We start from the raw sequence: 26210 nt of genomic DNA, 5'->3' as shown, positions 1-26210 counted from the left end.
GATGGTTTTATTTTGATCTGGGCTATTTTTTGGTGGCATTAGCCAGCGGGGACAAGAAAGTGCTTTCTTCTTTTCCATATTTGGTTGAGATTTTCGACCAGCAGTCCAAGAACAAAAGTGAGGGTTAATTTTATTCAGCAAACCATACCTTTATCTTGGGCAGCCTGGCAGAAACATCTCTCTGAGCTGATCAAAGAAAATATTTTCTTAATCAATTAAAACCACAATTTTCACAAGAAATAGCCAGATTTGAAAAGTAAATTGGAAACCTTTTTTCTTTTTAACGTACTCATGAAGAAAAACAATAACTAAAGTTGGCAGAAAAATATTACCTCTTGTACCATTTTAATGATAAATTTTTGTTTGTAGAATATTTTGGGAAGTGATGTATCAAGAATATTTCTTGCTTTGAGCCTGGAGTAAAAGAGAACAAAAAGTGTAAAGAACATTAGAGGTGAAAAATAAGTATTTGAACAATAATTATATATATTATATCTTTATTATATATAGACAGAGGTATATCTCAAGGTAACAGCAGGGCTATTACCTTTACCTTTTTGCTACTCTTTCTTGTAGGGTAATTGAAAAACTAAAGGTAAAAGTGACTACATAGGGGAAATAGTAGTTTTCAGATCTCTGCTGTTACTCCCAGGTCGATGAAGCAGCACTTCTGAAACGCCACAAGCAGGGATGGCTGATGGAAATCTCTGACAACCTGGACCATTGCATTGCTCGCCTTAGGTATGACTTGCAACATAATTCAGTGAGTTTATCTCTGCTTCCTAACCCTCACTTCACATCTTTCTGCCTTGTGCCATTTTAATGTACATGTCAGAGGGGTTGAGGGACACTCTTCTTATTCCAGGTCTGCTTTGGAACGTGATTGCAGTTTCCCAAACTGCAGCAGTCATTATTAGTGACTACTAATGCTTCATATCATTTGGATATGTTAAATGTGTCTTCATTCTGTTTCATGAATATGCATAGAGCAATTACAACTGATGTTAGACATGAAGCATCACTCAAGTTTTATGGAATCAGTGATTAACAATTATGCAAAGGTTGAAAGATCTGTTTTCTAGATAAGTGTTGAAAACTATATACAGACTTTTTTGCTGGGTTTGATTCTGTGTGGGACTTATACTTTGCAAGATGGAATGAGGTGCATTTTCTTCAACCCATCTTTTTATTCTATTCTAGAGAAGCAAGAAAGAATAAGATTGCCCTTAGTTTGGGTTACCATGGGAATGTGGTAGATCTATGGTGAGTAGTATATATGGATAATGGATACATTAATGCTCTGGCTTGTTAGTCAATCTGGAATTAATTCCCAAACTTGGAAGAGACATTAAATCTAGGGCTGAGTACATTACTCTAGATGTTAATGAAAAAGTATTGTCAAAAGAGAGATGTTCATCCTCGTGTTCCAGTTCCCAGTTGTTTCTCATGCTCCTCCTTTCCTTATGGAACAATAAATGGCTTAGGCAAAGAAATTCTAAGATTCTTCCTTGGATGAAGAAAGAATTTATCTACTTCCTTTTAATCTTTCACTAATTGGATTGCAAGAAAATGTCTTTGACTTCAGTGAATCATACAAATGTTCAGGTTCGAAGGGGCCTTAAAGATCATCTAGTTCCAACCCCCCTGCCACAGGTAGGGAACCTACCATGAGACCAGGTTTACCAGGCTCCCAACCAGCCTGGTCTTGAATACCTCCAGAAATGGGAAGTCCACAACCTATCTGGACAACTTGTTCCAGTTCTTACCACCCTTATAATAAAGAATTTCTTGTTCATATCTAATCTAAACCGTCCCTCTGTCAGCTTAAGGCCATTCTTCCTTTTCCTATCACTACCTACCCTCATGAAAAGTTCCTCTCCAGCCTTCTTGTAAGCCTCTTTGGGTACTGGAAGGCTGCTATAAGTGAAGAATAGAAGTACTGAGGTATTGATTAAATAAAAATAATAAAACAATGGGTGGAAGTCCTGGTGCTCTTGAGGCTTTTATTCAATGGTAACTCTTGTCACACCATATACCAAAGGCTGAGGCTGACCAATAAGACTCGTAGGTCATACTGGTATCCAACTCATCTATCAGCATTCCTGCACAGGTAAATGTGAAATATAAAAGTTGCACCCAAATCTTCAGTACTATCACTTCCTACCTCCTGGCTTAGCCTCCTGCAAAGCCTTAGCCAAGGGCCTACTGTCACAAACAACCTTTTGGGTTGGAAGAAATTCTCCTAAAAGAGGAGCCAGACTGTGAAATGACAGCTTATGTTCAAACATTCCATTTACTGTCTTCCCCAGGGAGAGGTTGGTCTATGAGCTGGACAAAACAGGAGAGCTGCTGGTTGATCTGGGGTCTGACCAAACTTCTTGTCACAACCCATTTAATGGGGGGTACTATCCAGTACAACTTGGCTTTGAGGAAGCAAAGCAGCTCCTTTCCACTGATCCAGGGAAGTTCCGGAGCCTGGTGCAAGAGAGGTAAATGTTTTGGCAATACATCTTTTTAACCTTTAAGTTTAGTTGCTCTGCAAGTAATCAGATCTCTGTCTTTCTTTCAAGAACTCTCTCTTCTTAGATTTTTTTGTTTGTTTTTTTCAGTAGAAATCTGGGGTAAAGTTGCACTATTTAGTCCTTGTACATCTATCAGTCACAATCTGGCAGACATCACCTACCCACCACTTTAGGAATATTCTGTATTGTATAAGATCAGAAGTTTGAACACTAATGATTCATTTCACTTCTATAAATTCCTAAATTGCATTAGGTTTTAAAAATCTGGGACAATAAGTATAATTCCATGTAGTCTTCCATTTGCTCTGGGTTCACTGAATATGGCAAAAAGCTCCAATGAGCAAGCCAGAAGTCCATTTAGCCTGCCATGCATTGCTGGCTTCTGGCCAGCAAGATGTTTTTAAGGAAGGATATAAAAAGGGGATAATCTCCCCCAGTCACTCCCCACAGGTTGCTGCAACTGTAACTAAGTTCTGTTTAGTATCTTGATTTCAGGAAGCTACCACTGATTTACAAGTCTGCAAGAGAAATTGGACATTATAAAGGGAGCAATTTGGCATAATTTATATACAAATAAAGCTGTACTATAGTTCTCAACTGGTCCTTTCAAGAAGAATGCTCCTACACTGGTTTTATTCACCTTGAATATTCCTGGTGGAGACCTCTTACCAGTAGAAGGTAGAATATGGACATAACATCTATTTGACTTTGGATGAGGGACCAACAAGAACTTTTCCAGTTTCCCCAATTCTTCGTCATACTAATCAAAGACAAAGGTAACAGAAATGTAAATTTCTGTGAGGAACTCATTTCTAACAAGCTAGATATGGCCTAAAAAAAAAATCCATTCTCATTTGATAGTCATTTGATTTACCTCCAGAACTCCAAGAAGTTACACCTATGCGTGTACAAGTCCATCTGCAAATATGCATTGATATTAGAACTAGTTAATATTAGGTGGAAATGGTATCACAGGGACCAGCCCTGAGGCAGGCCCACTATTGGAAAGAAAGGGCCATTTGGGCTGTTTTGGCCAAGGGTGAGGCCAGAACAATGATGTTTAGCCATTTCCAGCTTTTCTGTCCCTGCTCTGTGAATTTCCGAAACTGTTGAGCAGTTTTATGTAGACTGTTTTTTGTTATTACCCTCCATCCCCAGATCTGGCTGCATCACTTTTCTGAAAGATGTGACCCCTCATTGCCAGTGAATGAAGTTTCCTTAATGAGTGTAAATTACTTCAAGATTTGGGGGTGCTATAGAGACTGAAAGCATCTCAACTGATGACTTATGGGTTTAGGTCTGAATTTATCTGGGGTCTTTCCTTTCCATCTGTCTCCCCCTACTCCCATACCTTTAGTGAGTTCACAATATTATTCTTTTTGATATTTCATCAAAATCAAGAATAACTGTTTCCTTCTCTGTTTCAGTCTGAGGAGGCATGTGGCTGCTATTAACAAACTTGCTGATAAGGGCATGTTTTTTTGGGATTATGGCAATGCTTTTCTCTTGGAAGCTCAAAGGGCTGGTGAGTAGATCCTGGATTTGTAGGTGGAAACAAGGACAATCCTGCATGCATCTTCCCAGTTGCATATGTTGGTAGGATGGGGTTGGCCACTGTGTTATTTTAACTCTTTAGCCTCTCTTTTTCTCTTTTTCTCTGAGACCCCTGGCCCTCCCTGAATGAGATACAGCCTTCATGGGAACCTAGGTGCAGTAGAGGTTTACCTTTTATGGGTCTTTTTTCACTAATTCACTGACTATTAAAATTCTTTTATAGGTGCTGATGTTGAGAAAAAAGGAGCAAATAAAACAGAATTTCGATATCCTTCCTACGTTCAGCACATCATGGGGTATGTTGGGCAGTTTGGAATATGCTCTTAAGTGCCTTGTGACTCCCTCTGTTTAGGGGAGAGTACTACAGAGATTAATGCAAATTTGCAGTGCACTATGAAGGATCAAAAGGAGGAAAATTGATCTTGCAGGTGTTATGCCAGAGTTAGTCTGGGCCAAAATGTTGCCAACTCAAAACTCTTTACTCCTTCACATGAATTAGCTGCATTTTTTTTTTTCCTATGAATTTTCCTTTAAGCAGTTATACTTAAAAGAAGAGCCAGGTCACAGCTTCAAACTGTAACTATAAGCAACTTCACTTATGGGTGCTAAAAATTGAGAGCTTGTCTCTTCAGAGCAGTAGAACCCAATTCCAAATCATCAAAGCCACTGAAGTTAAAAGCATATCTGAAAGAGGACATTTGTCTGCCCATGTCACCAGCCTCTTTCCCAGGCTGTACATGCTGCTTGTGGAAACAGCTGAGCCCAGGAGATATGTTGAGGGACTGGATTTATACCTCATTTTTCCTCTGACTCATGCTTTAACTTGCCTGTGCCATGTGAATAAGAGTTTGAATGTGGAGTAAGGCACCAACCAGACTAGATCTTTTCTTCCGGACCTCAACTGAAGCGTGTCTCACTATTGTATGTAAACAATGTGGGCAGCAAATGAGTCTGGACTCAGGCACTTGTTCAGAACCTACACTTGTCTAATAGTGCAGATGCACCCAGGGTTAGCCTGGGTTAAGGACACAAAGACCAGGCAGCAGGCAGAGTATATTTGATGAAAGAGAAGAAAAACTGCAAGTCATGTGGTGATGCACTTGTTTGATTGAACTGCCCAACATGACTATCAAAATTCTGGCCTGGCTGTATTTTTATACACCAGTCAATGGCTGCATGAAACACCACTGTTTAATTTCTCAGTTAATGGTCCTTGATGCTTCTGTTTGGATTAGTTCATTGAAAATGTTTCAAATTCTTCCATCTCCAGCTAATGAAAGAAAAGCACTGCTAGCAGCCAGGATAAATAAGGAAAGAATTTCAACTATCTCTTAATGAAACATGTTCTATTCCCAGGGACATTTTTTCCCTGGGATTTGGGCCATTCCGCTGGGTTTGTACCTCAGGTGACCCAAAGGACCTTGCTACGACTGACTCCATTGCCATGTCAGTGCTGGAGGACTCTATACGTAAGGGAGGTAAGACATCATCCCATGCCTCTGTCACTGGGGCTGCTTCTGGAGAGAAAAGGAAACTGAGAGTTGGGAAATGTGTGTTAGCTTTTGGCTTAAAACACAGAAAGCAGGCTCTTTCATTTTCCATGTGGGCAGAAAATCCCGCTGTTCTCCATACTCCTGTAAGGAGTGTAACCAGTAGGTAAAACATAAACCCACCACAGATGTTGATCCCAAAGCTATTGTGCAATTTTGGCTAAGAACCTTTATTTTAATTTTGTTACTGGTTTTCCTGAACTTTGTCACCTTGAAACTTTAAGGCAAACAGTGTCTTTCATCAACAGGTCTCCAAAAGTAATTTAAGGAGTCAAATTGCTTTGCCCCTTGTCTCACAGGTGAATGAGGCATGGGAATCTAGGGAGGTTTTCAGCAGGTTACCAAGGAGATCAGTGGAAGGAAACCCAGGTTTCATGGGTGTGGTGCTCCATCCAGTGTCATTTTTTTGTGATTACAATTTTGAGGGTTCTTTTTTCATTTGTTAGTAAATTGTCAACTATTTCCATTCACTGGTGGAATCAACTTAGAATACCTGCACGGCTTTGTGCGCTACTCTAGGATCTAGGAATTACACTGTCTTTCATTCTTCCACATCCCTGAAAGTAGAATTATTACTGTTATCCCCTTCTTATGAATGGAAATTGAGACAAAGCTAATTTTGTGTCAACAAACATTATTCCTGATCTCCCAGGTTGCAGTGGAAGAGTTCTGCTTCTTTCCTTTTCTTGATCCACCTTTACAGTCAGATAGCAGACTCAAAGACTTGTCACTGTCTCCCAGCACTGAAGTCCTCAGCTTTTTTTATCTCCAGAGAGCAGAGCTTTATGCTTTTCAGAATCAACAAAAGTATCCTTGAATTCTGAGGAATTCCTTGGGATCAAAAGGAAAAGGATCACAAATCCAAAGCGTATTTTATGAGAAGGAGAGCATAATATTTTTTCCCCTGGTAATATTTGAAATATTTGTTGCTTCTTTAGTGAAAGTCTTCATTGAAATAAGAATAGAATTGTGAAAACTTTGAATGCTCTCCTGTTAGCTCTGAAACAATTATCACTGTGAGGCTCATGAGTGGTATTTCTGAAAAGGAAATATACCATGTTCAGATGTGTCTCATTTGGAACAAAACTACTGTTGTCTTCCTATAATGTAAGGCCTCCTTTTCCTCCCAGGAGTTGAGATATTGATAGAGTGGGTCTGACTCTGCAAGGTCCTTAGTTCTGTCTATTCTCCTAATCTTTCCTTAGGAGTCATCTTCAAAAAATGCAAAAACCCAGAAGTGCTTACTCTGGTCTATGGATATTGAAACTTCCGTGTTTTTAAAACTGGTCCCTTGGCTTTATTGAAGGGAGGGTGAAACCCAATACTATAGTGCTGGATCTGTCTTGAGAAATTTGCAGTAATTTTTCTGCCATGTACTGCAGCCTCCAGAGATCTTCTCCCAGGACTGAAGCAATGCATGACCTTTGGATGGTTTGCATTGCAAGACTGGGAAATGAATCAGTTACTGTGTACATAACAGTATGGGGGTGTTTATATAGATGTAAAGCTGTAGAGAGAAGTCTCTTGCACAGACGAAAAGCATTGAACTATTGCTTGTATATTTTTTATTTAAGTGAAAAATTACATTTAAAAAAAATCCCAACAAGTGAAAACAGGCTTAAGGGCAAGGCTATTATTCGATTTGCTGTTGAATTTGGCAGGACAATGAGAATTTGATTCAAAGAGAAAGGAAAACTGAATTTGGGCAGAAAATAAACAGCTATTCATTCATACTTGTTCTTGAATATTCCACGTACTGTCCACTTTCTATGAGGCCTGGGTTTGGACCAAAGTTCAGGGTCTGGATATCCTCACACATATCTAAATCTGAACGTACCTTTGAAACTTAGGAAAGAATCCATTATAAAAACAGAATGAAAACTCCACAGAGCTTAAGTCCGTTGCATTCTAAGTCTAAACTTTGGACCTGGCCTTGGGTCCAATGTTAACTATTCTTCTTGTTTTGTGGTGATGAAGTTTTTCACTTAGAACATTTTCAGAGTTTGTAAGGTTTATGTAGTTTCATTATCTGCTTCCACTTCTAATGTACCTGAGCTTTTAAGATCACTTTTGCATGAGAGATGCAGCACTGATTATTGGTGTGTAACTTGGATTTACAATCTCTGTGATAATTTGAAGGTTGAGCTGATGCATAACAATATAAATCTCCCAAGAGCAAAGGGAACCAGTCTCTGTGTTCTTTGGGACTATTACTCTGAGTGCCCAGTGCTTTCTAATGTCTTTAAATATGTACAAGGGCCTATGAAATACCATAAGCAGCACAGCAATTTACCTGACTTCAAAACACATTCCTGTTGGGATGGGGAGGTAAGGCAGCATTATAGCAAATGAGACACATGGAATTACTCTAAAGTTAAGGTTATTCTGTAAGAAGCTGTAAGATTTTTTCAATTGCAGGAAGTAAGACTAAATAAAAGGTAGGATTCCTCACTTCCCCAGGGATAACTGATGAAATCAAACTTTGGATATACCACTATTTAGGAGAGAGAATATGACTGTTTATTGTTGCTGGCTGGGAGGGACAGATGTGCTGAGTTGAGATAGGTCCTTGTAGCCAGTATTCTCATCTGGCTTCTCTTCTGGATATGTTCTGAAGAATTTACAGACAGTAAGATTTTTTTCTATAAGTCTTTGCACTGTGAAGTATAAAATGTGGTACATACTCTCTGAGATAGTTTATAAAAGTGATAGAAAGGATCCCTTCTCTGTTTGTGGTGTTGTTTTTTTTTTTTTTTTTGTAACAGTAACTCCTGTAAACTCATTAAATATCTATAGTAACCTAAGTGAACACTGCCCATTGCCTTCTAGAGGCTGCTTCCTTAAAGCTTATGAGTGGCAGCACAATCCTATTAGGACAGCACTAGCAGATGTTTCATCTTTTACTCCCTGAGAAGTGAAGTGCTGACATGTTAATCCTCACAGCAGAGTTTAGAAGCTATCACTTGGAGCCAACCCCTAGAGCACTGACAGGTCTTCTTAGGATCATTAAAGCTCTCTGTATGGAAGGCCTGTCTCTGCAGGAATGAGCATATTTTTCATTTCCATTTAACAATGTGTTTAACACAGGTTAAATATGAGTATCTTGCATCTTCCTCTCTCCTTTTTTGACTTTTGCTCTGCATAACTGCCAACATGTGGCCTCGTGGAAAGGCAGTAGTCTAAACATGCTGCTCAGTGGACAGTTTCAAGTTAGCAGAGTGCAGTTTCTGCAGTTTGACTTTCAAACATAAGTTATGTGTACATTATAAATTGACTTGAGAATAGGTAAGTGTTGGAAGGTAATGGAGAACATTCCATCTTGGCATCTGCAGGGAGGATTGACTTGAAGCTCCAATGGATGAGCAAGTCACTGTGGCTCAGCATGTTGTCACACCAGCCGAGCCCTGGGAGCTGGCCATGCCCCTCAGGGTAAGGTAATGTGACATAGCTTAGCCCACAGAGGAAGAGCTCACAGGCAGTAACTTCTTCAGCCACTGCAACCTCATCTGTGCTGTAAAAGCCCCATAAATTAGACAGTAAGGCAATGCTTCTGTCCCATTTCATACCCCCTCTCCCTTTTGTTACTCACTGCAGATGGTGCCATGCCTTTGGAGGCAGTTGATTGTACTGAGGTCACCAGGTATATGATGGATATGTGCCATATTTCACAGTTTTTTAATTCAAATATCTTTATTATTACTCCCCCTTGGTTTGACTTATTGAAGTGGAATGGCACAGATATAAACGAGAGAAGAAGCTGGAGAATATAAACCCATTATATATATTTCTCTTCTCAGTTAATAAGATACATATATCTAAACAAGGTGTAGGGTGGATTTACACATAGAGTAGGTACTCCATAATATGTTTTTCTGTGCAGTTTTTTTCCCATAGTACTGTAAGGCAACACACCTCAGTTTGTAGGATAAGACACCTCAGCTTTATCTTTGGATGAAAACATTCACAAGGACCATTTAGTACAGAATAACTGCTGTGCTATAAATTTATATCCCAGCACTGGTGTAACTTATCCTCAAGTAGATGTTGCCAGCTGCTTCTGAGAATTTCTGCTAGCTGTCTCAAAGGAGTGCTTTACTTCCTGGTGCAAGACTGAGCTGTAGTACCCAATGTCATGGAGTTTGATAAAGCTTCTAATGTAGTGAAGGACTGGAAATAAATGGGCATTTAGTAGGCAGCAAGCCAGGTGACCATAAAATGTACATGTAACCCATAGTTCAAGATTAAATTTAGTTTGCTAAAGATCTAAATGAGAGTTACTGTTTCAGCTGTCTCCTGAGTACCTTATTGTACCTTTCTCTAAATATATAGTGCAGTTACTGCATCAACTGCACAGAGGATTCTATACAGCATTTCCTATATGCGTGCTTATATCTGAGAGTTGAATGTGACTTCCTAGAGCTGCCAGATGAATTAATGTAAATTTAGAGCACATTGCATTAATTTTCAAACCCTATTTTTTTTTTTTTTTGCTTTCTCTTGCAAGTGAGCACATCTGTGAAGCAGCAGTACCATGACAACATCCGCTGGATTCGGGAAGCTGGCAGGCACAGCTTGGTAAGTTCACAACCTCCTTCAGCAGATGTGACTGCTCCTGGTCCCAAATGCAGTTCTTGAACACTGGGGTGAAAAGCAGGAGTGGGCATGAATAAGAACGCTGGCTGTAGCTCCCAGGGCTGACAATTTAAATTTCTCTCTCCACAGAAGAGTCTTAGGGTGAGCTGAAACAGTTATTTGCCTTAATTTCCTCATCTGGAAATGTTAAAATAATCCAACAATATCTACTCTTGTATCTGGAATGAAACATATCAGTCATTCATGCTCCACCTCAGTTGTAACCACCCTTCTTTCAGAGCACTATTCAAGTGTCCCTCTTGGCACTGCTTTGGGCCAGCCTCTTCACACCTGCAGTTGCCAGAACCCTTTCCAAACAGGTGATAAGGCGAGAGCTGCCATCCTTTTGCATTGTGGGAAGCAGGATGCCAGTGGAGCATCCTTTGTTTTTCTTTTAGACAGGCTCTCATGTGAAGCTAACCACTAATGCTGTAGGGCTCATATGTGCTCTCCTAATCTGGAAGCCAGGTTGGTCTATGGGGTGGAGAGCAGCAGAGCTGTGCAGGACATAGCTGTGCTATTCTTTGTCTCCACATTTCTCTTCCCTTCCAGCCCACCATCACCAGTTCCAAATCTCTGCATCTCAGCTGCTGGTAAGGGATTTGTTAATAGGGGGATTATAGCCTAGCAATCAGGTTGCTTTAAAAAGTGGAATTTATGGGACCAGCAGCTGAATACAGAAGTGTATCTCATGGATTGTGTGAGTGGAGATAAAACTAAGTTCAAAGAGGGGGTTTAATTTCTTTTTTTCTGGAAGCTGGATGCTTCTGAAGAAATAATCTGCACTTTTTCCTATAGAAGGGAAGGGGTCACTCCTGTGACTCCATTCATCTGGGGCCTGAAGATAAACCAGCTGCAGAGAACCTTATAATTCTGTCATTTTTCTTTTCCAGGTTGTTGGCTCTCAGGCTAGAATCTTATATTCTGATCAGAGGGGTCGTGTGTCTATAGCTGTGGCTATTAACAGAGCGATTTCTGAAGGAAAGATTAAGGTTTGTCCTTTTTGTCTTGATGTGGTCTGGTAATTATGCTTAATATCTGAGACTGGAGTGGCAGGTGGTAAAGGAGGACTGCAACCAGTGAGAGCAAAAGTGCCATTTACAGGGAAGCAGTTTCTGTTAGTATGTTAGAGCTCAGTCCTTTTCTCTGCCTGCCACCTATATTGCACTATGTAATAGGAGAGAGATGGGTTTAAAAACTCTCTGAAATAGGCTACCTTTTTTAAATAATGGGAATCTGCCTTATTTTCTGTTTGGGCATCTACAAGCACAACACATCATTCTGTGATTTGCTGAGAACACGAGGCAGGGACTCCAACTCCTCAGTGGTGCCCCAAATGTTAGAGGTAACAAGAGACTGTGCCACTCCCCAGGGCTTCTTCCCCTCTATCCCTCACTTGCAGCTTTATTACAGCTACAGCAAGCTCTGCAGTCAATTTGCATTGCATGTGTAAATAGAAAAAATCCTTAGGCTTGACACTGCCCCTGTAGAGCATAATTGTAATATCTTACCCATCTGGGTAAAATCCCACTGACCCTGTGTGGTGGTAATAAAAGTACATACTGTGGGCAAGACTGTGTAGAGATTTTGTAAGTTCTTTGTGAATATTGTAGGTAGATGTACAATGTGACATCCCGGGGGAGACCAAATTCCTGAAGGCACCACTCAGCAATTATACCTTGTACTTGGGGTGGTCCTGTGCAGGGCCAGGAGTTGGACTTAGGTCCTTGTGGGTCCCCTTCTACTCAGGATATTCTTTGATTACTTGTTGTGTGTACAGTAGCATCAGACCAAGACAATGTCACTTGTTCATCTCCATCTCTTTTTATAGTTGGATCACAATTACCCTTATTAAAGGAGCAAACTCAAGTAAAACTTAGAATGGATTCTATCTGGAAAGGTCTGGTTTTTGTTACTTAAAAAATGTTAGTTAAATAATTCAAATGCTGTTGACCTACTCAGGATTCCAAATGAAGGTCACTGTAAGCTAGTCTCATAAAATAAACCTGACCAGCCAGAGCAGTCCCTTGGAGCTATGACTGACAAGGTCAGACTCCCAGGCCCTTTGGATTTTGTTGCCCTTTTTTTGTTTCTGCAAATCTCCTTTCCTGCTCTTGCAAGCTGGGTGCTCATGTATATTTCCAGTGATTTTTCTAATTCACTGCCAGCATAAAACAGAGTCAGCTAATTCCAGACCACACCATGCCAAGAGTGAATTATTCTTATACAAACCTAGTGCATGGCAAATGGGAATGAATACCTGCAAGCTGATATTAATTCATACTGTCAAATTCAAAATCAAGAACGGACTTGTTTGAGATGTATGAAATCACTGATTTTTATTGTTAAGTTTTTAGTCCAAGGTCATAAAAAAATGCAAAATTGTAAAATGTTTTACTGCTAATTTTGATTTTCAACAGCAAACAGAACTCCTTCTGAATGAAGGTTTTTGCATACTAAAATGTCTTAGAAATTTCAGCAAAGAAATGCTTGGATCAAATAATCTCACTGCTTCCCCTCTTCTCCCTGCCCACCTTTGAGGATGCCATTGGCATGAAAACAGGCTGTTGTTCTTTGTTATGAAGGGATGGTGGCTTTCATGAACAGTATGTGAACAACTGCTTTAGAATAAATAATAACAGGTAGAGAAGGTGTTTCGGGGGTTTAGGAGAGGGGAGGCAAAGCTGAGATTTGAAATTACTTAAGACAGAAGTGAATTTAGCAGATAATGATCCTCAGCAGCAATGCCAATCCATGAAGGATTCCACTTTCTTGTCCTTGGCTTTTTGCAGGCTCCAGTAGTCCTCAGCCGAGATCACCACGATGTGAGTGGGACTGACAGTCCTTTCAGAGAAACGTCAAACATTTACGATGGATCCGCCTTTTGTGCAGGTCAGTGGAGCAGCTGAGACTTGTCTGTCTGGGCAAGCAAGGAAATGGCTTTAAAAGAGAAATAAATAGGGTTTTATGCAATGTTTTAAAAATGTTTTTGTTTAACCCTTTAATCCCAATTAATAAGATTTCCTGAGAAGCTTTGTGGGATTTAGTAGTGATACAGACGTGAATGTGGAGCTCTTTATATAGGACAAGTCCTGAACAATGCTGGAAATTCAATGAAGATGCACCAGATGTACCTGAAAGCAAATGGAGAGCAGTCTCAGAGGACTGTATTTCCTGTTTGACTTTAATTTTGCACCTCACTGTTTCAAACAGGTGATCCAAGCAGAGTTACAGCCATATTTCCTTGGAATCCACAGGATCAAAATCAGGGCTATAATAGTATTTTGCTTAAAGCAAAAAAGGTTCACAGCTGCTTTCATTCCATTGCCTGAGGACTCAAGAAAACAATCTAGAGTTTCTGAAAGGAACTTTTCTGCTCATAAGGGAACATACTCTCATAGTAAAGGCATAAGAATGGAAGTCAGGCATTCTGGATTAGATTACAAGCCTTGTTATTTACTTATGGTGTGACTGGGGGCAAATTGTGTAGATTTTTATACAAAAGCAGCCTTTAATGCTACACACCTAACCTGAGCTAACCAGACTACTTTTAAGTCTTTGAAATGATGCTTTAGAGAAATAAACACAAGAAACACCAGATTGGAAACCCACAAAAAAAATTAATGAAGCACTAAGCAATTTCTAACCAAAATCTTCCTCATTTTTCCATCCATAAAGTGGAAATGATGATAATAGCTTTAGCCCAGTAGTGTTTCCATATGTCATGAACTGACAATCACAAAGAGGTGTGAAATTGGAGGATCTGCTGCTGTAGAAGGAGAAATTGTGATAGAGGTAGCTGAGCATATTGAATTACTTCCATTATGGGAATTCATAATAGAACCAAATTATGGCTCAATTTTAAGGATAAAAGTTCCCTGCTATCTTAACTGGATTTCCTGGTGAAATTAGGCTTTTAGCTGTATCTTTCAGTCCCTCTTCAACACACTTTGAGTGTGTTGCCTAGTTCTAATGGGTCAAATGAATAGAGGTCTCGAATAGTGTTGGTTTCTGCCAAGCTGTGAGAAAATGGTGCAGCTGCAATTGAGAACAGCAATCCAAAGTAATGTCTCCATCAAAGGCTTAGCAACATAAGTAAATGTCAGGCAATGCCCTCAGAAGAGGACAATAGAAACAAGGCTTGATAAACCCCATTGCTCATCATCCTTTATGAGTTTCTTTGCATTTTGCGATTTACACGAATCATTTGCCTTCTCCAAGGGCTTCTCTAAAGCTGGTTGACCACTGATATCACTGATCTTTGAAACCAAGCCTAACTCTATTTTACCAGATGAGCTTCTGGAGGTAATAAAAGAACACCTTAGGTCTTCCTCTCCCTTCTTTCCTATTGTTTTAACACCACATTTGAACTGGTTCGGGTGAAACTGGCTCCTCTTTGGGACACAGAACTTTTCCAGAATGTATGTCTGTCTCATTTTGTTTTAAAGTACCTCAGACTGATGGGTTATCACTGCTTTGCATAGTGTATTTCAGCACAGACATTTACAGTTGATGACTCTTATCAAAGCCAAGAGCAGCAGGTTATTGTTAGCTCACTTGCCGTGCTCCTTGTCCAACCTCCACTCTTATCATGCTAGTGGCTGAGGAGGAAATCTGTACATTTTAGAATATGGTGATTTAGATCTCTCCCATTCCATCTTGACAGCACTGTAATTATGATAATTGCATTATTAAAGTGACATAATGTCAGATAAAAGATACCATAATGGGACTTTTGACAGGGTTTCACATAGATTAGTGCTCAAATAAACTCATTTTTCCATCAGACACATAATTGGGTCTGCAAATCTGGCTGGTAGGGATATTGCTGTTTTTCTTTTATTTTTCTTGTTAAAAACATGGCAAATTGTGTATTGAATCTCCTCTGAATTAAATCTAGACAAATGTTTTCAGTAATTCTTACTCTTTTATTTTCCGTATGTACCTCTTTCCACCTCTCTGGGTATATGCTTTAGCACACATTGTAGTAAATATCCAAAATTCCAGTAAATAATTCGGTGGAAGTAATGCATTTCATAATAGTCAAATTACATTTGTTTGCTAAATTACGTTCTTTGAGAGGTTTTTGGTTTGTTTTTTTGAGGGTGGGTTTTTTTGTTTGTTAGTTTAGTGTGTTTTTTTTTAAACAAAAGAAATCTTCTTTGTGGTTTCAGCAGTTCCTGTTCAGGGTAAAATTCCCTCATATTCAGAGAATTGGGGTGGACTTTCATCTCAACTTTGTTCCCAAAATGCAACTCCCTAGCTTTAGGCTGGTTTTCTGCATAGGGCTGAAATAACTCTGCACTCAGATCTGAAAATACTGCAGACTTCAGAGAACTGCAAGGTGTGTAGTGTTTCAGGTGTCCTCCCCATTTTGAATCCATCCACACAGATGTTTCCAGCCTGCTCTTCCATGACTGAGTCACCCAAAAGAGGGGGTTGCATCTCTGTCCACCCTGAGGAGGTATCTCCCAGCTGAGGAGTGGTAGGTCCCTCATCTGCTTGAATTGGAGCACAAATGCAGAAAGCACCACAGTCCTCACAAACCACAGGGTGAAACTTTCCTCCAGTGTAGGGGCAGCAAGTGGGAGGACAATCTCTCCTGCCTATTCTTCCCAAGAATGAGATGTTGAGTGTAAATTTGTGAGAGAAGCTGAGAGTAAACCCTGCCTTCCCACAGCCACAATGGAGGTGTCAATGGAAGGAGTGAGCAGCACAACAGAAAAACGAGTGCAGCATGTGAGATCCATAACATCTCTCCTCTCCTCCTAGACATGGCAGTGCAGAACTTTGTGGGAGATTCGTTCAGAGGAGCGACCTGGGTCGCACTGCACAATGGTGGTGGAGTTGGCTGGTAAGAGCTTGTTTATGTTTCTAAAGCTGGACTCTGAATCCCATTCCCACTGCTGTGCATGTGTGTGAGGAGGAGAGACAGGAGGGAACTGCTGAAAAGATGTGTGTAGTACTGGAGTAGTACGATGTCGCGATGATGGGAAGGATGGGTTTGGAAACAAGGACTGGGAGGACAAATTATAAGGCAGTGTGGTGGTGTAGAGGTTTTTCTAATTAATGCCCATATGTCCAGAAAAACTGTTTTAAAGACTGGCCACAGCACAGTTTGAAGAACTTAATTTGCCAAACAAGGACAGTCTGCTGTGGTCTTTTTGAACAGATCCTACTTTGAGTTGTCTTCACAGATGTGTAGTCAGTGTTAGTGGATGGATTATGTTTAGGTTTCCCCTTAAGCTGTATTTAAATCTGTGACCTTAGGACCCCAATATAAATGCTCATGTGCTGAAGTGCAATTAGGGGTTATTGATATAAAACTGCTCAGGTGCCAGCAAACCCCAGAGTCTTTCTCTCCCTGCTCATGTCTGACACCGCTAATGACTGAATTAAACATCTTCTTCCCTGAGATGCAGAACTAGTGAAATGCTTGAAGTGAGAAGCAGAATGAAAGAAATATTATATATGGAGAGGGAAACTAATCTCCATGTGACACTAAAAGGTTACTCTGGATTGGCAGTAGTGTAGGGAAAAGAATAGCCTGGCCACATTGCAGAGTCTTTAGTTATGGTTTGTCGTTTCCAGCATATTCCAGCAAAGCCTCTCCTATTTACAGTCATGTCTTCATTTGGTAGTGTCACGAGCCGAAATACTGTAGTGAACCCTCCCACTTCCCTGTTTTAACCAGTGCTGCAATACGCCAACAACAGCAATCCAAAGAACCTGTGGGAGATGTTATCCTCAGAGACATTTGATGATACTTAATTGTTATTCATCCAGATGAGCTGAAACTAGAAAATATCCCTTGAGGTCAGCTGAAGAATTCCCTCTCTGTACTCTTAATTCCTTTGATTTCAACGAAGTAACTACTGCACAGAAGGTACATGAGAGCAAAATTGAACAAGGGGATGAGAAAGCTCTCTGAGAGCTTGGGCACATGAAATGAAAGTTTGCCTTTACTGATTTGAGTGATAAGAAGCCATAGCCAGGCTTTCATTCACAATTTCCATAACTCTGAATGGAAAATATATGCCAGAATGTCTTCCTACTCTGGTCACCTCAGTCTCAGACTCCAGAGATAGGAGCAGACTAATTGTCTGAATTGCCTTAACTGAGTTCAACCTTGTAAAACATCTGAAATACAAGTAAAGAAAGCCACAACACATTGTTCAAAGTATTCAGGATATTTTTATGCTAATTATCATTATTAGTATTGCTAAAATAATTACTTTTGCCATTAATGTTTTTGCACTGATGATGCTTAATTCGAAGGATACAAATGATCCTACTTCTGGCTTCTCTAAAGCCAATCCCTCCCGCACATTTCCAGCCCTTTGGGCAATTCAGAGAGCTTGGCTGAATAGTGAGACTGCCCTAACTTCTGGAAAACTGGCACTGACCACACTGCAATTTTAATTATAGTGTTTTAATTGTTAAGTGGAATTGCATCATAAAAGAAGCTTTACCCCAAGGCAGAGCAGAGGTGCTATAATTTATGTAATGAATCAGAAAATTAGTGTGTGGTTATTTACTGAAATCAAAATATCTGGAAAAAACACGGTTTGCTTATCCTTTTTGTCATTTCCTCTGGCTGCTTGGGGGCTTGTCATTGCAGAACAGTATCTGCTCACCTTGGTCATTGCAGAACAGTATCTGCTCACCTTCTACTCACCTCTTGGGAGCAGTCACAGCCCTCTGTGATTAAATTACTGTGCTTCAGTGAAGAATGCAGGGCCTGAAAATTAGGCCTGTCTCTGCACAAGCCTTAATAAGCCACCATGCTGAGACTCAGACGTGGTAACAATGTTGTGTCATTAGCTGCTGTGGTCTGGAGAGCCCCCGAAAGCCGGGCACGACAGGTGGTTCTGCTTGGCTTAACTAATCGTGGCACCACCCTGGCTAGTTAAAGAGCTGCACCCCTTGGCCTTCTAAGGAGGGAGGGGAATAATTTAAAGGTGGTAAAAGAAGTGAAACAACCCCTAGTCAAATTGTTTTCTTTGCTTGGAAGAGATAGATGCCTTTAGGGTTTTGGACCCTGTTTTTGTTTTTCTCTGGAGCTGTAAAAATGCAGCTGACCTTGCCATAAAAAAATCTCCACACGCTTGTTAAATTCTTCTTGTCATCAGCTGATTTCGAAATGTAAAAGTGCAAGTGGAAGCTTATATATATTTATAAACAAAGATATGTGATTAGAGAGAAATCAAGCTCTTGGAGAGTTTCTGTCCAGTGAGTTAAATGGCAATTGCACTGTGTTCAGCTGCAGAGTCCTCCCTGCAGAGGCTTGCCAGGAACTACTGAGATCTGCTGTGTCTTTCCTATGAGACCACAGAAGTGCCTTTTTACCTGCTTTAATTTTTCTGTGTTACAGCCTTGTGGGACAAACAGAAAAAAACAGGATTAATATTTATTTAGCTGGAATCTGGATCACATGTGCTGTTGGAGAGACTTAAGATTAACCTTTACTATAATTACAGCAAATTATTGTTATTGATTTTTGGCAGCCTGTTTCTTTGCTGGAGAATGTATGTTAGCACAGAGCCTGAATAACCTGCAGTAACAAAAAGGCAGAAGCAATTTAAGAATCGAACTGCTCTGTTGACAGTGTGACATCTTGATTGTGAGAGAGGCCTTGTTTTCTTTGATCACCTTAGAAGGAGACATCTGGAAATTATAGGAGGTAGCTTAGGTCACGATGCCACATGTTTCTTTAATTACTTGAAAATGTGACCCAATGCTAATGAAGGCAGAATGCTCCCCTTTAAGAGTGAGAAGTTTTGATAGAAAATCCATCATAACAAACATTGGCCTTTAATGCAGGAGGGATTTTTAGACAGTAGAACAGATTCTGATGAGTGATTCTGATTTACACTAGAGTAACTCCCTGAGAGTCGATGGAGAGGCTCTAAATTTATGGAGTACAAGTTAGATCAAATGCTCTCTGTTCATACCTAAGCTTCAAAGGATGTTCTTTGGGATGCTGTGGACAGAGGGAATCTTTGCCACTGAAAGAGCATCATCATCTTCCCATATGGAATATCTTTGTAAAGCACTCATCCAGGGGTGTGATTTTCTTATTGTCTGATAATTCCCATTGGCTGTCTTGATGGGTGCTCATTCTGTGACCCAAATACACTGCAGTGGCATCACTGATGTTCCTAAGTGTACTCTGGCTTGGTACTTTGACAGTAAAGAATGATAATTTGGTCTATGTACACAGGAGCAGCAGAGTATGGAGGTAATTGGCCCTGCTATAATTACATTTGTAACATTGTCATCCAGTCTGGTCCCCTCTTTTGGAGAAGATAGTAACAAAATTAGCTATTCAGAAAGCAGAATGTTTGTATTCAGCCCCAAATGAGACTAAGAGCAGAAACAGTGAAAACTTTCACACAGTAAAAACATCCTGGGAATTAAATTCCAGGCTGAAAAGCACTGACACTGTCAATCAAAAAGAATAGTTTTATTTTGAAGATCTTACAGTATTAAAACATCTCAATTGGAAACATGACTTTGATTCAAATATTCCTGTTAAAAAACCTGATTCACTCGCTGATGTTCTGCTATGAGAACTGTCACTTTCAAGAAAATTGTGCCTTTAAAGAGAAAATGTTGTTTTTTTAGTAATAACATGTCCAATAATGCAAAAGTGGAGGGAATTGACAGAAAAGTACCATGATGATGAGATCTGGAGCTCCAAGTTCCTGAGCTATGTGATAGGGTAGTGTATATAAGTAGAGAAAGGGAATTAACATCATATGAGTAACAACATTATATTGAAAATGTGAGTTCTAGTTTCAGGAAGTAGATCTCAGGTCTGTGATGCTCTAGTTTAGCCTCATTTCACCATTTTCTCAGAAGATCAAGTTACTGCTGGAAAATATACAGTAAGAAACAATTCCTTCCTGGACTGGAAGACATGCAGCTCCTATCTGATTAATGGATGTGTCTGATGTTGTTCTATGTAAATTTTGTAAACTTATATTAACTATAAAACTCAGAGGACAAAAGCCTGCCTCCAGGGATTTCCATTAGTCTCTCATACCACGTATTGTTGTATGATATGCCCTGTCCCTCAGGTATTGCTGATGCTGAGCTATAATGCCAGAACTCGCACAGATTTACAGCAACCAGCTGTATCCACCACTATTCACCATATGCCATGGAAGCGAAACTTGAGCAGGCCAGATGCTGAAGTCAGACAAGATGTTTTGCTCTACGTGTTTTCCCTGTCCTTTAAAACCAGACTGTTATTTCTCCCAAGAATAATCTGTTAGTTTTAACATATTTCTGTTCTTCTTCTGCCAATAAGTCTGCTTCCTGAAAAGTTGGCACTGATGTCTTTAAACATCTATGTATCTCATACAAAACGAATTACTGTTTTGGAAATGATTGAGGCAGATGTGCATTGAGCGGCGGTTAACGCTTTTTTAATAAAATACTTATGCTCTCCCATTTGTCCCAAGAGAATATAAATAGATCCATCTGTCTGCTTCAATAAGTACACTGTCCTCCTCATGATCCTGTCTATATGGCAGGATGTAATGTAGCAAACATGAAGATCTTAACCTTTAAAAATACCCTGGCTCATCAGAGGTGTTAACCTTTCTTCACTTATTTTTAGAGCCAGTACAGTGTGTAGGCCTCTTTTTTTTTTTAAGTATAAAAGGTCACTGATAGTCTCTTATTCAGCACCATTTCTATGTTCTCATCCTTCTTGCAGTGCAACTGAATAAATTAACTCCTGTGAATTTTGTGGGATTGATTTGATTGGGTTACTTTCATTTCATGCTCTTACATTTATATTTTTTAGGGGTGAAGTGATCAATGGGGGATTTGGCCTGGTGTTGGATGGATCCAAGGAGGCTGAAGAACGAGCTAAGATGATGCTCAGCTGGGATGTTTCCAATGGGGTAAGCAAAGCTCATTATATGTGTTCACTTTAATATTTTTCTGCCTCATGACTATGTTTATTTAGGCACTTTTTTTTCCAGTGCTAAACATATTTTAATCCCCATGAGACCTGGCATGACTTTTGCACGTATTCCCTGTCCCAAATCTGAAATAACACACTAGTAAACCATTAAGGAAAAAAGAGAATGATAATTATATTAATTTGTAGGTTAACGGAGACAGATCCTTAACAAGAACTGTNCCTATTAAAAACCCAATACATCTTTTGCTGCTCTGATTTATTATGAGCAAAAACCCCAGTCTTCCATGCACATGTTGAAAAAGAACAAGCTGAGAGTGCTACCCATGTTATTATATATAAGACTGAAAAGGTGGAGTGTACCCTTAAAAATACGTTGCCAGGAATAATCATAGGTGAGTGACAGGAAAATGGAGTTTTTGACTTGAAAGGTCATTTCTAGCTGCTTTTGCTGTGATCCTGGGAATTTATTAGCCTTATATTAATCATATGCTTAAATATTTTGCTAAATTGGAACTTAAGTATTTTCTTTCTTGAATGCTTTTGAGCATTCTGAATATTTCAGACACTGATTTGTAATCCATAATAGAGATTTGTAAGTCATTGAATGGAGGGAAGGACTTATTTCCTTGGTGCCAAATCTTGATTTTTTTTTTTTTTCATCTGAGGAATTTTGCTTGTACATAGATCAGGGTTTTGCTGATGGAAGAGGGGTTTATGAGTTCTGTCTGTCCACAGACTTTCATCTTTACATGGGGGCAGAGAATTTGCCTCCTTGATTTCATAGTTGAAAATACATTGAGTGACATTTTCCTTTTTAAATATTTATCCCACTATAGAAACATTGATTGCTTAAATTATACTGTTATCTAAAGCAAGTGCTAGCTTTGCAGAGCTCGGGTGGAGTGCACGATTACTTTTAGTGAGAGAATTTAAGTTTATAAGGTACCTGGCTCTACCAATGTTATCTGTCCAATGTTATGCATGGAAAAGTACCACGTCTGCCCAAATACTACTCATAAAAATGAAGTAGGTATTACAAAAATTACTTGCAAAATCAATAAGGAAACTAGAAACTGGCAGAGGGCTGAGAGATTTATTATCGTGAAATTCAGTGCCAGTGTTTGCGCAAATGTTGTGCAAGACGGATGTGGTAAGAGAAATGTAGGATTTTTACACCCGTTGATTTTCTGCTCTGACAGGTCGCCAGGCGCTGCTGGTCGGGTAATGCCTTTGCTTATGAAACCATCTGCCAAGCAATGAAAGAGAATGACACATTGAGGGTGACCCTCCCTCACAAGGTGGTGGATGAGAACATCTTGGAGCAAGCTGTGAAACAGTAGTGGTATTCCAAGAGCAAAGATGTTCTTGCAGATATATTTGAAATTGCTTCCTTGATATCCTATTCTGCTCTCTGGCCAAATGATAAAAGCCTTGCAAATATCTGTTCCATGTGAGTTCCTTTTTTTCCTCTTTTGCTTGTTAAGGGGGCAAATCTGTATCTGTGACAGGTCTGCTGATGCCAGGAACAATCTTTTCACTAACATATTTGAGACAGTGTTTGCCATAAGACACTATTCATTATAAGGAGAGGAACATGGAACTTCGTCCTCGAAAATGGAAAAAAACCCTCAACCACCCCTAAACAACAAAACAACCACTTATTCCTGATAATTCATAGATTAATGAGATTTTTAGGTCTGGGAAATCAAATGTGGACTGCAAATTTGAACTCTGATTCTGCTGCTACCAGCAGAGAGATGTGAAATCCGGTAGCCAAACACAAGGGTGTGCAAACAAACTTATTCTTTGGCTGATGGAGGATGTACTGATATCACATGATTGCAGCAGAAAGTGGCAGAGAAACTCTAGCTGGTCAAGTGCAGCTAAACCTGCATGATTTTTTCCCTGAAAGTTTCACCCAAGATAATCACAAGCAGGGACAGAATGCAGTGACAACAAAGTGGGTGGAAAACCCTGAGGGCAGTAAGAACTAGACAGTGTCCAAACCTTGTACAGCAAGGCCAGGAAAATATGGAACAACTCATAAAATCTCCATTGGTCTGAGACAGTGCCATTTTGCTGCATATGATGTTGTGTGCCCTTTGCTCTCTCACAGTCACGAGTTTGTTCTCCTGTAGAAGGCTGTTGCATTTGAGAGGCTTCTAAATGAATGGAATCCCCCAGAAAACCTAGATCCTTTGTGCCGGCTGCTGCTGTTTAATGAAGAAACATGGGCTACTCACCCCTTTGTGAGTAGTGCAATTTTTCCTTCTGGAAAAAAAGCCAGACAAACATGACTGATGTGAAACAAACTAAAGCACCAAAGACAAGACAGTATAGGCTTCCTCTAGACAGAAGCTGATTATAATGTAACACAGAGATAGAAAGGTGTTTTCAGCCTCCCTCCTTCCCTGGAAGGGTTAGGAAGGCACAGAACCCTGTGTGCCCATGTGCAACTGAAGGATTGCATGTTTTGCACCTGAACCTACATTTGTGTTAACAGTAACTCACTGAAGTATCTTGTTCTAATCAGCTGTGATGCTGAGCAAAGAATTGAGGTTGGTTTTGAAGCCCCTATACACACACACAGTGACAGATACATACTCATATTTACAGACAGGTTTTACATACACATCTACACATTTGTGTGTTCAAAAGTAATTCTTAGCTATCCTGTCTCATGCTAAGCGTGGCTTTTGCACATGGTCTTTGCTCCAACATGAATGCAGTGTCACCAGTCCCTTCCCCCAGTGCACATGTGGTATTGGACTTGATCTGGCCTGTCACTCAATCTGCTTGGCACTGTATCCATTACCTCTTGGAACGGAAAGGGGTGTTACACACGTAAACCTGCGTGGGCTGCTGTAGATGGGATGTGATGAGCTGCAGTCCTCAGGACTGAGGGGTCTTGAGAAACTATACAATTACTACATCCCATGGGACACACAGGTGAGCTCACTCTGCAGCTCTGTATTGCCTCTTGTGCTAAGTATTATTTATTTATTTTGAATCACAGATACGTTCTTTACTCTGTTCACGTACTGTATATGTCTCCAGATGAATAGTGAGAGTCTGGCATCTGCTTGAAACTGAACCTTCTGTGAAGTGCAATCTGCAGCTGATAGGAATTGCTTTATATTATGGAAAAACCTGCCCACATTGCCAAGTTAAACGATTGAGATGTGAGTAGTTGTCAGCCAGATTTGACAGCCTTTGCTTTGACATATGTTATGCATTACCTGTTATTAATAATCACGGTGGACTGGGTGCAAAGTTAGTGTATTGGTATTGTACAAAACCACTCCAATCTTCATAGCCCAAAAGCACTCGGCACTGCTTTGTCAAGAGGAACAACCAGAAAATACACTGGCTTTTCTGTACTAAGGAACTTAGAGCTGCTCCCTAGATTCATCCTAATTCTGAGTTGAAAATCCAGCAAAGATGAAATATTGAAGAAATATTTATTATGAATTTTTCACCCTTGTACTGTTAGGTACTGGGGTATCTGTCAGCATGCTCACCTTTATATCCCAGGTGATAAAAGGAATCTTAATTTTTTTCCTTCTAGCTTTATTGACTGGAGGACATAATCTTGTTTAATGCCTATTTGAGTCCCTGGGAGTTTGTAACTGTGGACTCCCTGTAGAGAGACACAGAACCTGACTGTATGAGTGCTATAGAAGAGCTACTAGTTGAAATTCAGATGATAAAGTCTACTAATAGAGGTAGCTTGCAGTTCTGCAGTGCAGTGAAGTCTCAAGTTTGCCACAGGCTGAAGCATCCTTCCTATAAATCTTAGCACCTTAATGCTTTCCTAAAATGCAGACACTTATCCCAAAACCCTCGTGCCTGGTTGCAGATAGAGATGAGAGCACTCATGGCTGCAGATACAGTGTTTTGTTGAAAGTATAAAGCTTATGACATGAGAGAGCTGTTGGAGCTCCTAGTTAAGGTCTTGCTGAATCTCTCCAGGCTCTGGCAAACATAAGGGATTTGTGATGTTTTGTTATCTCATTCAGGTTTAGCATCCTTCAACCAGGGATTCACCCTTGTGTTAAGCAATAAACTTGGGGGAAGACCTGCCTTTTCCTAGGAACACAAAGGAAGGTAGCGCTAAGATCTCCACAGGAAGACTGGGAGGGCTGGGGGCAGCCAAAAACAGGGCTGACCCACAGCCAGTGGCAGTTAGCAGTGGGGTGAGGAGGATTTCAGAGAAGGCCGAGCTCAAGCACCAAGGGACTTCACACTCTCACAGATGGCTCTGAAGGTGCACAGTGGAGCTCTGGGTACACCTACAGCTCCAGCTTCCCTGGTGCTGTGTGCCTGGCCAGCCATTTCCCACGCTTGCTGTAGGAGACTCGATGCTAAATTGCTCAGCAGAAAGGGGGAATAATCTGAGCATCGGAAGGATCACAGCACCATCTGCTGGGACTGCTCGTCGGTCCCACGGCAGGAGAGAACTACTGAATTTCCATGGCAAATACAGGATAATTTTGCCTTTTCCCTAAGTGATGGAGAGCCAGAAGGCAGCTGAACATTCTCCTAAAGAAAGCTTTGCCCAAGAACGAGAATTAAAAAAAAGTTTTATGCATTAGCTGAATTTGTAGGATTGGGTTTTTTTGCCTAGCTTCAACTGACTTCAGCAACAGTGTCATTTCAGAGCCTCTTTCTTACCCTCAGCCTGTTTTTCTCTGTGTCCTCTTTCCCTCCCTCCTTGGCAGCCTTCTCCCCTCTGTTCAGCACTTGCTCCGTTACCCTCTTCTGTCCAGTCCCTGCTTTCTGCTGGTCTATCTTGGGTGATGCTGTGACATGGCTGGGCTTGAACAGGGACTTTGCATCACTCAGGGCTGGTCTGTAGCACTATTTTTGTATTTCCACTGATGGTGCACGGGGTGTTTTGCTAAACCTATCACAGCTCTCTGAGTGTGGCTGCAACCTCAGTATTGCTCCTGCACAGCAGTTGAGGGAGGTGATCCTCCTTTACTCAGCCCTAGTGAGGCCACATTCCAAGTG

The 26210-nt window shown here is 40.4% G+C and overlaps 1 protein-coding gene across 1 annotated transcript in view; it reads left to right on the top strand.

Annotated features, from left to right (window-relative positions):
- The window catches only part of UROC1 (urocanate hydratase 1), a 40208-nt gene extending 17569 nt beyond the window's left edge, over positions 1-22639 (top strand). The window contains exons 9-20 of the mRNA XM_017820629.1: positions 653-741; positions 1201-1263; positions 2310-2489; positions 3950-4047; positions 4300-4372; positions 5433-5554; positions 10131-10201; positions 11152-11250; positions 13051-13150; positions 16031-16112; positions 21075-21174; positions 22397-22639. Of these exons, the coding sequence (XP_017676118.1) occupies positions 653-741; positions 1201-1263; positions 2310-2489; positions 3950-4047; positions 4300-4372; positions 5433-5554; positions 10131-10201; positions 11152-11250; positions 13051-13150; positions 16031-16112; positions 21075-21174; positions 22397-22537 (1218 nt within the window). The 3' untranslated portion in view covers positions 22538-22639. The remainder of the gene's footprint in view (positions 1-652; positions 742-1200; positions 1264-2309; positions 2490-3949; positions 4048-4299; positions 4373-5432; positions 5555-10130; positions 10202-11151; positions 11251-13050; positions 13151-16030; positions 16113-21074; positions 21175-22396) is intronic.
- Positions 22640-26210: the final 3571 nt, after the last annotated feature.

Source organism: Lepidothrix coronata, unplaced genomic scaffold (assembly GCF_001604755.1).
Source record: "Lepidothrix coronata isolate B3197 unplaced genomic scaffold, Lepidothrix_coronata-1.0 Scaffold84, whole genome shotgun sequence".
Lineage (NCBI taxonomy): Eukaryota > Metazoa > Chordata > Aves > Passeriformes > Pipridae > Lepidothrix > Lepidothrix coronata.
The sequence above is the reverse complement of the archived record's forward strand: the minus strand, read 5'-3'. Positions and strand labels throughout refer to the sequence as shown.